The sequence below is a fragment of the Bos taurus genome, chromosome 12 (genome assembly GCF_002263795.3).
Source record: "Bos taurus isolate L1 Dominette 01449 registration number 42190680 breed Hereford chromosome 12, ARS-UCD2.0, whole genome shotgun sequence".
NCBI classification, from domain to species: Eukaryota; Metazoa; Chordata; class Mammalia; order Artiodactyla; family Bovidae; genus Bos; species Bos taurus.
This window is the reverse complement of record NC_037339.1, coordinates 44,512,515-44,526,438: the sequence shown is the minus strand read 5'-3', so window position 1 is coordinate 44,526,438 and position 13,924 is coordinate 44,512,515. Positions and strand designations below refer to the sequence as shown.

The 13,924-nt window shown below is 37.8% G+C and overlaps 1 protein-coding gene across 1 annotated transcript in view; it reads left to right on the top strand.

Moving 5' to 3' along the window:
* The first annotated feature begins 1,117 nt into the window (after positions 1–1,117).
* The window catches only part of KLHL1 (kelch like family member 1), a 526,330-nt gene continuing 513,523 nt past the window's right edge, over positions 1,118–13,924 (top strand). Inside the window, exon 1 of the mRNA NM_001193055.2 lies at positions 1,118–1,620. Coding sequence (NP_001179984.2) covers positions 1,118–1,620 — 503 coding nt within the window. The remainder of the gene's footprint in view (positions 1,621–13,924) is intronic.

Sequence of the window (13,924 nt, the reverse complement as noted above, 5' to 3'; positions counted from 1 at the left end):
AGAGAAACTAAGGCTAAAGGTTAAAGGATGCGCTTTATTAAATAATTCAAGCCATTAACCTGCAACCTGCAAAGCGATGGCAGCCCAAGTTTACGCTGCCATGATTCACATTTGGTGCTTACTGATGCTAAACCATATTGCCTGTTTGCTTTACTTTTATTGCTACATAGTAATGTAGTGAGGAAGGAGAATAAAAAAAGGTGACAGGACCCACACAAGGGGACAATAAGAGCATCAGGCTCACTTGCATAAAGAAGATTGAAGCCTTCCCTCCCTCCCTCCATCTCTCCGTATAGGCCTCAATGCACATCTGCGTCACTTACTGGGAAGGAGGAGGCGCCGAGGCAGAGAGAAAATTGTACTGTGAGGACCTTGACAGCTTCACGGCGCGGGCTTTCCTTTTGCCCTCCTGTATTTGCTGGATTTTTTTTTTTTTTTCCTCTCTCTCTCTCTTTTACAAACTGACTAGATAAAACCACCCCTTCTCGCCTTGCAGAAGGCATTGGACTTTCTCAGAGATACCCGCAGCTCTCAGAGCATCTTCCTAGAGAGCAGGGACAGGGGCGCAGGTGCATCGAGAAGGCTGAGGGGGTGTGTGCTTCTTCCGCGACTTGGGGATCTTTCTCTCTGCAATCTCCAGGCACTGAACTCTAAGCTGCAAGGATAGGGGAGCCAACAGCTTCTCGACTGAGGCTCTGCCATCCGTGCATGCTAGGGAAGTGTATCCAGCTGCCTTCGCCTCGAGAGCTCTGAGTGCGCAGACCTCCCTCCCTCGCGCGTCTCCGGCATCAGGGCTGTCCCTCACCGCGGTCACCTCGGGACCCCGCAAGGAGATCGGGGATTCTCAGTCCTCTGCGTCCAGTTCCTGCCTGTGCACCAGGCCGTTGAGTTCCCCACACGCGGGTCCTGAGGTCCTGACCGCAGCTGAGCCGCAGGGCTCTTCTGTTCGCGCTCCGATCGTCGCCTGGCAGGGCGCGCAGCCGCCCGGTCCCGTCTGTTCCCGGGGTGCAGAGGGAGCCTCCCGCCTCCTCCTCCAACCCGGGGCTCCGTTGGCCTGCCTCCCCAACCCGTCTACTCCTGCATCAGCTGAGGTCCCTTCTCCTTCCTTGCGTCAATTATGTCAGGCTCTGGGCGAAAAGACTTCGATGTGAAGCACATCCTGCGACTCCGCTGGAAACTCTTCAGCCACCCGTCGCCGTCGGCCGGCAGCCCGGCCGGGGGCAGCTGCCTGCAACAGGACGGCAGTAGCAGCTTCGAGCACTGGGGACCTAGCCAGAGCCGCCTGCTCAAAAGCCAAGAGAAGGGCGGAGTGAGCACTTTCTGGAAGAAGCCTTCCTCTTCTGCCTCCTCTTCTTCGTCTGCCTCCCCGTCCTCTTCTGCCTCTTCCTTCAGCCCTCTGAATGGCACCCTCCTGCCTGTGGCTACGAGGCTGCAGCCAGGGGCGCCCGGGCAGGGAATCCACCAGCCCGCCAGGACTCTCTTCTACGTGGAGTCTTTAGAGGAGGAGGAGGTGCCCGGAATGGACTTTCCTGGACCACACGACAAAGGGCTTGTCCCACAGGAGTTCAAAGTGGAACCAGCCAACTCGAGCCAAGCAACAGGTGAAGGGTGTGGACACAGGTACAGTAAGACCCCATGGGACAGCCAAGCAGCCCTCAATTTCCACTTGTTCCCGTCCCACCCGGTGTGCTCTGGTAGTTACTAAGTTTTAGGTTGAAAATTTTGATTAAGTGATGCCAGCCTGATTTTTATTACTCAAGTTGTAATCTCATTAAAAGTTACCTCGTTAATTTATATTGGCTCCTACATATTGCTTTTCTTTTGGAGTTGTAATCACAAATTGAATGAATATGCATTTTGCTAACTCTCCAGGTAGAGTGGTTCTCATATTTCTGAGGTTACAGTATTTTTCTGTCATTTTCTGTCATTAAATGGCATCTGTGAATCTCCCAGTTATCTAATGTGAGAAGAAACTTCACTATTCAAATGCATCTCGTATACTGGCCTAGTAACTGGCTTGGCAGATTATCTAGGATGGTTGTGGCTTGAATCTATATTCTAGGAGTAATGAGGTGGACAGAAGGAGGTTCTGGACAACATTATCTTCTCTCTTTTTCCTCCATCCTCTATCCCAACTTGCCTTTTTATCCTACTTCCTGATCACCTTTCCTCCATCCTCTATCCCAACTTGCCTTTTTATCCTACTTCCTGATCACCTTTGCTTTGTTCAACGTCTTAGAACTAAACTCTTACTAATGCCCTTTGTATTATTCTACCTTGATTCATTGGCTTAGTATGGACTGTGTATTCTTAGTAAGCAGGTCAATGTCAATTTCCTGTTTATTTCTAGTATCACATCTTTGAGTACAGTTTTTCTACTGTCAAGACATAGAAAAACTCTCTCACACATGACTTCATTCTGAGTTTGATATTTTCAGAGAATTAACTCATTCTACACTAGATAATTACTACTTTAGGCATATAGTGAAGGGATCTGAAAAGGTTTGCATTTTAATTCATATATGAGAATATATTATGAAGAAGAATTACAGGGGAGCCATAGGAAAATTATGATGAAACAGTTAATAATAAAATTTACCTTTCAGTAAATAAATTAGAAACAGAAACAATGTTTTAAACTTCTGCTTCATTGAATCAACATTTCATAAAGTTGTCATGAAAGAACACATAAAACAAAATACTATAGATGTTTTTCTGTTGACAAATGTGAAATTAAAGATACAAAAATCATCCTTAAAAATTTTCAATTATATGGATTATGTGGATTTGAATTTGAATTTTAAGAATCTTGAACATAATCTTATATGCAAAGATAATATAATGGAAGTTTATTATTTTACAAAGAGAGGTTTAATTTACTGTTTTCAACTATGAGAAAGTTTTTTCTATATATAGGAGACCTAAAATATAAATTTATCTATTATTCAGTTTAATTAAGATACTTTACAAAAATAGTCATAACTTTGGGTATCATTACTACTGTGAAGTTATTTGATTTATGTATTCACTGGTGACCTACAATTATGGATTTTTTTTTTCAGTTATGGATTTTTTAAAAAATAAAATATGTTGGGCTTTAGCCCCTTTGAGCACTTTTGATTTTATTTTTGTTTTTATTTTTGAGTAATAATTTCTAAAGATCTAGTATTTCACCTTATATGTTTAAAAGAAAACCAGTTAGGTTAAATATTTACCAACTACTGTTATATTGAAACTGGTACTTATGTGTCTCAGGCAGTTCAGAAAAAAAAAATAGATATTTTTTTCAGTTTTGTAAAGTCTTCTCATCAGCTCAACACCTGACCGTCTGGGAATATTTATGTTTGATAGTTTTAAAAAACAATTTACTTTATAAAAATATATCTTAAGTATATAAGGCATATTTGGCATAAGTAATTTCAGTAGAATTTTATATAAGTTGGAGAATTTAGAAATACTTATGGAATATTGGCTTAAGAAATTAAAGAAATAAAACTAAGAACTAATAGTCTAGGTTAAAGATAAAATACCCATCAGATTTACTTCCAGTCCCTCACTTTTGAATATACATCAGTGTTTTTACTCATTAAGAGTTGTATATGAAAACAATTCTGAAAACAAGTCAAGTGCCACCCCAAATCATCTTTACTTTTGATATGAGGGCTTCTATAAGAAGTTTGTATGTGTAAAATATTGAAATTAAGGTCTAATTTTATTTTAAAATTCTTATGCTTAAATCCTTTAGTTAAATTTTAATTTCTTGCTGGATGAATTAGTCAGCATTGATAGTATTCTCGTGGATTTTATATGTTCCTAAACATTCATAGACTACTGGTTCTGTGTTCATGATTGATTGACAGCAAGCTACTAAACTTAGCAATTAGTTGTTATCAATACGTATTATTATAATATGCTGTAAGAATAATGTCCATTTCCCAGGAAGGACAACATTTCCAATATGTTAAATACAAAATGGAAAACAATATGTAAGATCATTCTGTAATATGGATTTACTTTGGTTTCTATCATAACCCATGCAGGAAATCTACATGAGGTTCATAATGACCAATGGACACATAAACCATATAAACCTGCATAATCATTTTGATTACTTGAATCATTACTCTATTACTATTCTATGCTGTCACATTTGATATTTAGCATTTTGCTTCATCAATTCTGAGCACTATAGCTAATCTACATGTGTAAACAAAGAGTTGGCCCTTTTTCTCTTTCTCCATTTCTCTCTATTTATTTGTTCTCATACTAGTTAAGAACATTGTTTTATATAAGAGGCTCAGTTTTATTTGTTGTTCAAATAGCAGCTGGGAGTTGCTCAGCAAAAAGCAGCTTATAATCTCAGAATTCTGGAAAGCTCAATTGCCATGGAGTTGAAACATAAAGGTAGCAAGAAGACACAGTAAATTGATTTTCTGCTGAAAGCCAGTCTTTATCTTATCCCACTTTATCAGACATACATAAACAAATCTCAGTATTCTGCCTTACCTGTGACACCACTAAGAATCCTAACTCTTAAAGTAATAGGCTCTTTCCCTGTGGTATTATTTATTTGCTTTCTCTTTTTTACTGTCTGAACTTAGTTGTTGGCGAGTGTATCATTTCCTAGCCATCAGATCATTACATATTTTTGGTATGCCTAATTTTTTTTGTACAAGATTCTATATGAGTAAACTAAAAAACAAAGACTTATTCTTGAAGTTCACAGTAATGTGAATAGGAGAAAATACATCATGTTTAACTACTTGCTTTTTTAGTTTTTTCAATTCTCACAGAGTCAAGGCTTTTATTTTCATGGCTTCAGTTGCATATGTACTCAGTTTAGTTGAACTCTGTGACCCCATCGACTGTAGCCCGCCAGGCTCCTCTGCACATGGGATTTTCTAGGCAAGAGTACTGGAATGGGTTGCCATTCCTTCTCCAGGAGATTTTCTCAACCCAGGAAATGAACCTGCATCTCTTGCCTCTCCTGCACTGGCAGGAGGATTCTTTACCACTGAGCCACCAAACTGTATTTTAGTTGCATTTCAAAACTCAGACTACACCTCTCCACACTCAACCCTCTTCTTTATCCCCACCCTAACTTCTGGTCTCACACATCCATTTGACCTCTCTGGTGGAAATCGCAGATACAATGATAACACAGCACATACAAAATTGAGCTTATAATCTCGCTTCTCTCTTGCTCAGTTTCCTTCTTCTCTATCTCAGAGAAGAGCATTCCATGCATTAGGTTGTGCAAGCCAGAAATACAGGATCGTATTTGTCAAAATCCTCTTTTCTTTTGATTTTCAATATTCTACCAAGTCCTGTCACTTTTCCTTCAAAACTGTCCTTTCCCCTGTATCTGTCCCACATCTCTCCAACTCCATCAACTGCACTTCATTTAAAAATACTGTCGTCTTTTATGTCAACTTCTGTAACTCCCATCTACATTCTCTTCCTTGGTTAACCTTGCCACCTGTAATCTTCCTCCATACTAGAGTCAATGAAAATTTATAAAATAAAAATTTGAATTATTTTGTCAGATCCTGATTCTCCTTTTATTTTTCAAAGCATTTCCACCACTCTGACCATGATCCATTCTGTGGACAGTGATGCCCTGAAAGAGCTGAACCTTGTCCCTCACAAGATCCCCACAACTCCTCCCCTGTCTTCCAGGTCAATGTTCTTCTGTACTGCTTTTCTCTACCTCTGGGCCTCACGAAATTAATTCCTTTCCTGATTATATAGTGATTCTCTTTCCCTTAATTGACCCTTTGCTGAATTCATTCCTATTCATTATTGAGATGCCTTAAATAAAATCCTTGTAGCTTTCTTGAAGAAGCATTCATTGATCTTCCAGAAAAAGTCACTTTAAAAATTTTAATTTATTTTATTCCCTTATTTTATGTTTTTAGAGTAACTGGTCTCTGCTTTGAGTTTCTTATTATAACTATATATTAACATATGTGCTACTTTTTTTTTTTTTATTTATCTAACTCTGCCTCATGGACAGCATGTTTCTGTTTGCTCATTATTTTATACCTATCATAGAGCATATAGTTACTAATAAATACTGTTGAATGTATACATATTAGTCATAATCATAATGAATGACTTTGATTAAGAACTTGTTATTTGCCAGGTAGCATGCTGAATATTTATATTGTGGAGTTTAATATTCAGAACAACTCTTTGATTCTGATATAATTATGGATCCCTTTGTTAAATGATTAAATAATCATTTTATGATTATGAGAAGACTGAGATATAGACAGGTGATGAATTTCCCCCAAATCGCAGGACTGTAAGGAGTACAGCTGGACGTTTAATCCTAGTTCTCTGACTCCTGACACCATAGTCTATGCCACTTGGCCAACTCTTCTCTCAGTCTGCTTAAACAAACAAACAGAACAGAAGAAAAGAGGCTCCAGCCAAGATTATGCTGAAAGAAGTCTCTTATTTTTCTGGTGGAAATTGTGCTTGTGTCTCAATGTTTAAATAAACTATTTTAAATTATAGTGATGTACAACTCCTGATAAGGTTCAGTCAGAGAGGACTTAGCCCAAGTTAAAAAACACAAAATTATTTTCTGAAGTACTACTTATTCAGTGCATTTTACTTTTTAGTTAAATCAAAGTATAAGGAAATAACCTAGACATAAAAAAATCATTAATTTTGGAGTCCAAATGAGAGCATTAAGACAAAAAATCTCCTTCTGAAGTACAGAACAATTGATACAGAGATGTGTCACAGAAAAGAACATATACCATTAGAATCTCATAGAAGTGTATGGAATTTATTTAGAATGGAAAGAAATCAGCATTGTTTCAGTCAAAAGGAAAGGAAAATGACACGAAGTGCTATTTCTTCAGGAATGTAGCTCTCAAAACATTCTTATATGGAACACTAAAATAAATAACATTCATATTTTCTCCATGACCTCAATTTTGTAGTGAAAAAGTATATGGAGTGGTTTTATTCAACTTTATGTCTTCCTTGTTAATTTATTCTAGGACTGGGTATTATACAGCCTATTAGAATTTAAGTCAGAATTAGCAAAAAACAATAGTTTGTCTGCGGGAAGTTGTTTGTTTGTTTTTTACTTATTTTAGGATGCATTTATCAATATATTGTGGTGTTTGCAAATAAGTCTACAGTTTCCAGATGCCATCTCCTCTGAGTACGTTTGCTTCAGGCAAACTAAGAAGATCATAAAGGAAAAAGTAATAAGATCACTAGGTTGGTTTGCAAGTACTTAAAACTCCAGAGCTATCTAAGAGAAACATGTGAATACAAATGTAAGATGAAATAAATAGAACTCTTAGTTGTAACAAATCATAAAACCTCTACACTAGTTGAAAAATCATATTGTGGTTTTCTTTGAAATTTCTAATGGATACTTTGTAAACTATATCATTAACCACTTCAAGGCATCAGTTTAAACGTTTAAAAAATAAGGAAAATCTCCCTATTCTACCCTTGGTTAAGATAGACTATAATATTGATAAGTTATTTTAATTTGTTGATTTCTTGTATAAGTATCAACAGATAATTTGTATATCTGAAAGATGATATATTTCTAACATGTACATGTTAAGTCAAATTTCATTCCTTTTGACTAAGAGCTCTTACAGAATTTATAGAAATTTTAGATCTACAGGATATTTTAGAATTATATCAAGTTTAAGAACATGAAAATGTACCATATTTTAAATGGAGTCTCACAGTAATGAGACTATTGATTTTATTTTAACATCCAAAATAACTGTAGGTATTTTTGTAGTAGCTGTAAAAACAAATTCTCTGGAATGTACATAGTTTATACCAGATAAACTTAATTTATCATTCTGCATTTAAGATACGATTATTCAAAACTTTGAGGAAAACATGATATAGAAACAGAATCTGAGCAGAATCTAATATTTGAAAGTATTGTAGATCAAGTATAGGTAAAAATTCTGTCCACAATATTTAAACAGGTTTTGGTGCTACTACCTTTGTTCACTTTCTGACCAGGATTTGGAAACAGATTGGTATAAGAACTTAGGAAAGCATTACACAGTTTAGCTTGACTGATAGATTGTGTGGTATGATTTTAAAATCCTGCAAATGGTAAGCCAACAAGGCAGGTCATTTTGACTGAAGATCATGTCACAGAACCAGTACTTGAAAATGATCTGACAGTCTTTGATAAAGGTAAAGAGTGGAATCAACTGATTTAATTCTAAATTCAGATTTCCCCATCCCTTAAGCAGCCTTAATCCAACTTTTACAATTTCTTATAGGAAATCTTTCAGTTTAATTTCTTCTCGTCCTTGTTTGTAACACTGTCCCAGTGGATCATTTGGGCTCCTTTATTCTTAATGATGTTGATAGGTACTTAGTCATGTAAATCACCATTTTCATCTTGGCTGAAATGTGATGGGATAACTTTAAAAATTAAAACATAAAATTAGGGGGTTTTAAACTACCAAGGTAGGGATAATTCAACTATTTTATAGTTTTAAAGAGGTGAATACAAAAATCTCTTTATATCTACAATAAACATATGGTTTGTTTTGATTTACTTCTTTAATAGATTCTAATTACATTAAAATGCCTGAGATGTTTCTTTAGGCTAATATTCACAAGTATCAGCTACAGAGTAGACAGAAAAATACCCTTGGAAAGAAAAACTGATTTGAATTTATATCTTCAAATCTATGGATATAAAAATGTCCTGACTTTTTAATCCTGAGATTCATCTTTGAACTCTACAATGTTGAAAATAAGTTGAAGTAGTTTATCATTCACAGTAAAATTTAAATATGATTTCTAATTTTTCAGTTACCTTATCTTTCAGTAGAGTGGTTTACACACATTAGTTCCTAGATATTTGGTCTTTGGTGATCTGATGATATTTAAACATTTACTTGTACAATTTTTTCTTAAAAGGTATGGCATTTTGCATTTTAATTTCTTTATGACTGTGGTTTATAGCAGTTTTGGTTAGTGGTTAGCTGGACTTCCTGGTGGCTCATATGGTAAAACATCTGCCTACACTGTGGGAGACCTGGATTCAATCCCTGGGTCAGGAAGATCTCCTGGAGAAGGAAATGTCAACCCACTCCAGTATTCTTGCCTGGAAAATCCCATGGATGGAGGAGCCTGGTAGGCTACAGTCCATGGGGTTGCAAAGAGTCGGACACAACTGAGCGACTTCACTCACTCACTCACTAGCTTGGTTAGTGGTTAGTTATAGTGGTTTTGGAGAAGGCAATGGCATCCCACTCCAGTACTCTTGCCTGGAAAATCCCATGGACGGAGGAGCCTGGAAGGCTGCAGTCCAAGGGGTCGCTGACGGTCGGACATGACTGAGCGACTTCACTTTCACTTTTCACTTTCATGCATTGGAAATGGCAACCCATTCCAGTGTTCTTGCCTGGAGAATCCCAGGGATGGGGGAGCCTGGTGGGCTGCTGTCTATGGTGCCACACAGAGTCGGACACAACTGAAGTGACTTAGCAGCAGCAGCGTAGTGGTTTTGGTTAGTAAATTCTTATTAGCAATAGGAATATGCCCATATTAATCTGCCTAAGAATAAGAAAATTTTGAAAAGCAGTCTATGTTAAAATAATTGTAGATCAAATAATTGTCTTTAAGTCAGGATAAAAGAACTGAGATTTCTGCTTCTGGCTGAGTTAGAATAAAAGGCATTAGGCTTATGTGTGCATCTAAAATAACAACAAAGAAGGAAAGAAGAAAGGAATACAGAGGGAAAAAAAAGAATGAAAGGAAGAAAGGAAAGAAGTAAGAAAATAAAAAAAATAGGAAAAAAAAAACAAGAAAGAAGAAATATATGAAACAATGTATTCAAGACACTGGACATCAGACACTGAAGGAGAGTAATTCCTGAGATATGAAAAACAAATGGAATGAACACTAATTGTCCAAGCTCACTGCATTCAGAGATTCCAGGCACTGATACAGGGAAGGAAAAAGGAAGAAGAGTGTACAAACCACCCTGGATTGAAGAGATGGAGCTAAGTGGTCAGGAAGACCAAAGTAGTGAGACCTCAAATGATGGTGTCATAAAAGAAAGCTGCAATAGGTAGAAAGCTCCAGAAGTCTGTGGAGGTGCCATTTAAGTATTCAGCAGGTCAGTATTCAGTAGACTAATGATAGTTACACATGTTTAAGGAAACCACTCAAGTTCTGGGAAAGAGCCATGTCAGAATTATAGGGATGGTTGTTCAGTTGCCAAATCATGTCTTACTCCTTGCAACCCCATGGACTGCAGCATGGCAGGCTTCCCTGTCCCTCACCATCTCCCAGAGTTTGCCCAAATTTATGTCCATTGAATCAGTGATGCCACCTAATCATCTCATCCTCTGTTGTCCCCTTCTCCTTCTGCCTTCAATCTGTCCCGCATCAGGGTCTTTTCCAATGAGTTGATGCTTTGCCTCAGTTGGCCAAAGTATTGGAGCTTCAGCTTCAGCATCAGTCCTCCCAATGCATATTCAGGATTTATTTCCTTTAAGATTGACTGGTTTGCTCTCCTTGCAGTTCTAGGGACTCTCAAGAGTCTTCTTCAGCACTACAATTCAAAAACATCAATTCTTTGATGCTCTGCCTTCTTTATGGCTCAGTTCTCACATCTGTACATGGCTACTAGAAGGACCATGAAGTGAAGTGAAGGGAAGTGAAAGTCACTCAGTCCTGTCTGACTCTTTGCAACCCCATGGACTATACACTCTATGGAATTCTCCAGGCCAGAACACTGGAGTGGGTACCTGTTCCTTCTCCAGGTGATCTTCCCAACACAGGGATTGAACCCAGGTCTCCCATGTTGCAGGGGGATTCTTTACCAGCTAAGCCACCAGGGGAGCTCAATAATACTGGAGTGGGCAGCCTATCCCTTCTCCAGCAGATCTTCCTGACCCAGGAATTGAATTAGGGTCTTCTGCATTACAGGCTGATTCTTTACTGGCTGAGCTACCAGGGAAGCCCCAAAAGACCATAGCCTTGACTACATGTACCTTTCTTTGCGAAGTGATATCGCTGCCTTTTAATGCACTATGTTTGTCATAGCTTTCCTGCCAAGAAGCAAGCATCTTTTAATTACATGGCTGCAGTCACCATCTGCAGTGATTTTAGAGCCCAAGCAGAGGAAAGCTGCCACTGCTTCCACTTTTCCTCTTCTTTTTGCCATGATGGTACTGAAGGCTTTGACTGTGCAGGTCACAACAATCTGTAGAAAATTTGTAAAGAGTTAGGAGTACCAGACCACCTCACCTGCCTTCTGAGAAAATGTTATGCAGATCAAGAAGCAACAGTTAGAACTGGACATGGAACAGACTGGTTCCAAATCAGGAAAGGAGTACATCAAGGCTGTATACTGTCACCCTGCTTATTTAACTTATATGCAGAGTACATCATGAGAAATGCTGGGCTTGAGGAAGCACAACCTGGAATCAAGATTGCTGGGAGAAATATCAATAACCTCAGATATTCAGATGATACCATACTTATGGCATAAATTAAAGAACTAAAGAGCCTCTTGATGAAAATGAAAGAGGAGAGTGAAAAAGTCAGCTTAAAACTCAACATTCAGAAAACTAAGATCATGGCATCTTGTCCCATCACTTCATGGCAAATACATGGAGAAACAGTGGAAACAGTGTCTGATTTTATTTTCTTGGGCTCCAAAATCACTGTAGATGGTGACTGCAGCCATAAACTTAAAAGACTCTTGATCCTTGGAAGAAAAGTTGTGACCAACCTAGACAGCATATTAAAAAGCAAAGACATTAATTTGCCAACAAAGGTCCATCTGGTCAAATTATGTTTTTTCCAGTAGTATGTATGGATGTGATAGTTGGACTATAAAGAAAGCCGAGTGCCAAAGAATTGATGCTTTTGAACTGTGGTGTTAGAGAAAACTCTTGAGATTCCCTTGGACAGCAAGGAGATCCAACCAGTCCATCCTAAAGGAAATCAGTCCTGAATATTCATTGCTAGGCCTGATAGTGAAGCTGAAAGTCAAATACTTTGGCCACCTGATGTGGAGAACTTACTCATTTGAAAAGTCTCTGATGCTGGGAAAGATTGAAGGTGGGAGGAGAAGGGGAGGACAGAGGATGAGATGGTTGGGTAGCATCACCAACTCGATGGAAATGAGTCTGAGTAAATTCCGGGAGTTGGTGAAAGACAGGGAGGCCTGGTGTGCTGCATGTAGTCCATGGGGCTACAAACAGACAGACACGACTGAGCGACTGAATTGAACTGATGAGACCAGATTCCGTGATCTTAGTTTTTTTAATATTGAGTTTTAATCCAGCTTTTTCACTCCCCTCTTTAACCCTCATCAAGAGGCTCTTTGTTCCTCTTCGCTTTCTGGCATAAGTGTAGTATCATCTGCGTATCTGAGTTTTTTTTTTTTTTTTTTTTTATCTGAGGTTTTTGATATTTTTCTTCACAGGGTTGGTACCTGTTTTTAATAATTAGAATGGAAAACCTAATAATTCCTGGTACTAGATAAAGTATGTGAAAGGGTATTAACCACTTAGTAATAGAAAATAACTAGCCCTGGAGTAAACACTTCCATGGTTCCATTTAACAAATCTTAACAGGAAACCCTCAAAGCATCAAAGTGCTTCCAAGTAATGTAACTGTGTTCCAGAACAGAGTTGAAAAATAATTCATATATTCATAAATTTTTAGTACAAAAGAAGGCAAATATTGCAATATCTGACATTGAATTGAAGATAACTAGGCAACAAAGATGGAGAAGGCGATGGCACCCCACTCCAGTACTCTTGCCTGGAAAATCCCATGGACAGAGGAGCCTGATGGGCTGCAGTCCATGGGGTCGAGAAGAGTCGGACACAACTGAGTGACTTCCCTTTCACTTTTCACTTTCATGCGTTGGAGAAGGAAAAGGCAACCCACTCCAGTGTTCTTGCCTGGAGAATCCCAGGGACGGGGGATCCTGGTGGGCTGCCGTCTATGGGGTCGCACAGAGTCGGACACAACTGAAGTGACTTAGCAGCAGCAGGCAACAAAGAAGTGGAAACATATGAAACACAATGAGGAGACATATCAATCAACCAAACTGACCCCAAACTCTAGAAAAGTCTTTAAAGCAGTTAAAACAATATTCCATATGTTCAAATAGTTAACTTAGCCATGGTAGATATGAAAAAATCAATATCAAACCTCTAGACCAAAAGACAACACAATGCCTGAGATGAAAAAAATATATTAAATGAAATTAGTGACAGGAAGCAGAAAAACATAATGAATTTGAAAACATAGCAATGAAACTATCCAAAATTAAACAAGGAAAGAAAGATTTGATAATTTTAAAAAACTAAATAAATATATACTTAGAATTCCCAAAGGAAAGAGAAAAATGAGAGCAAAAAAATTAAAGAAATAATGGCAGAAAGTTTCCAAACTTTATGAAAAATATAAACCCATATTTTTAGTAATCCTAATGAATTCTAATCACAAGAAACATGAAAACTGCCATAAGTCACATTTTAATCAAATTCTCAAAACCAAGGATAAATAGAAAAATATTAAAACTTCCAGAGAAAACACATGTTGTGTAGAGGGATATAAAATAAAGAATGATGGATCTTTTTTTTTTTCCATTGGAAATAATGCTAGTGAAAAGTGGAACATCATCTTTTGAGAGTATAGGGGAAAAACAAAAAACTACCCATCTGAAATTCTATATATACCCAAAATATTTTTCAAAATGAGAGTGATATGATATTTTTTCAGACTTAGAATAGTTGCAAAAATTAATCAGAAGGAAACATGCTCTACAAATATTAGAATTCATTAAAGACAAGGAAAATGAAACCAGTTAGCACAGAGGAATGAGAAACCACCAGAAATGTTAACTGCATAGGTAAAAAGATAACGATTATTC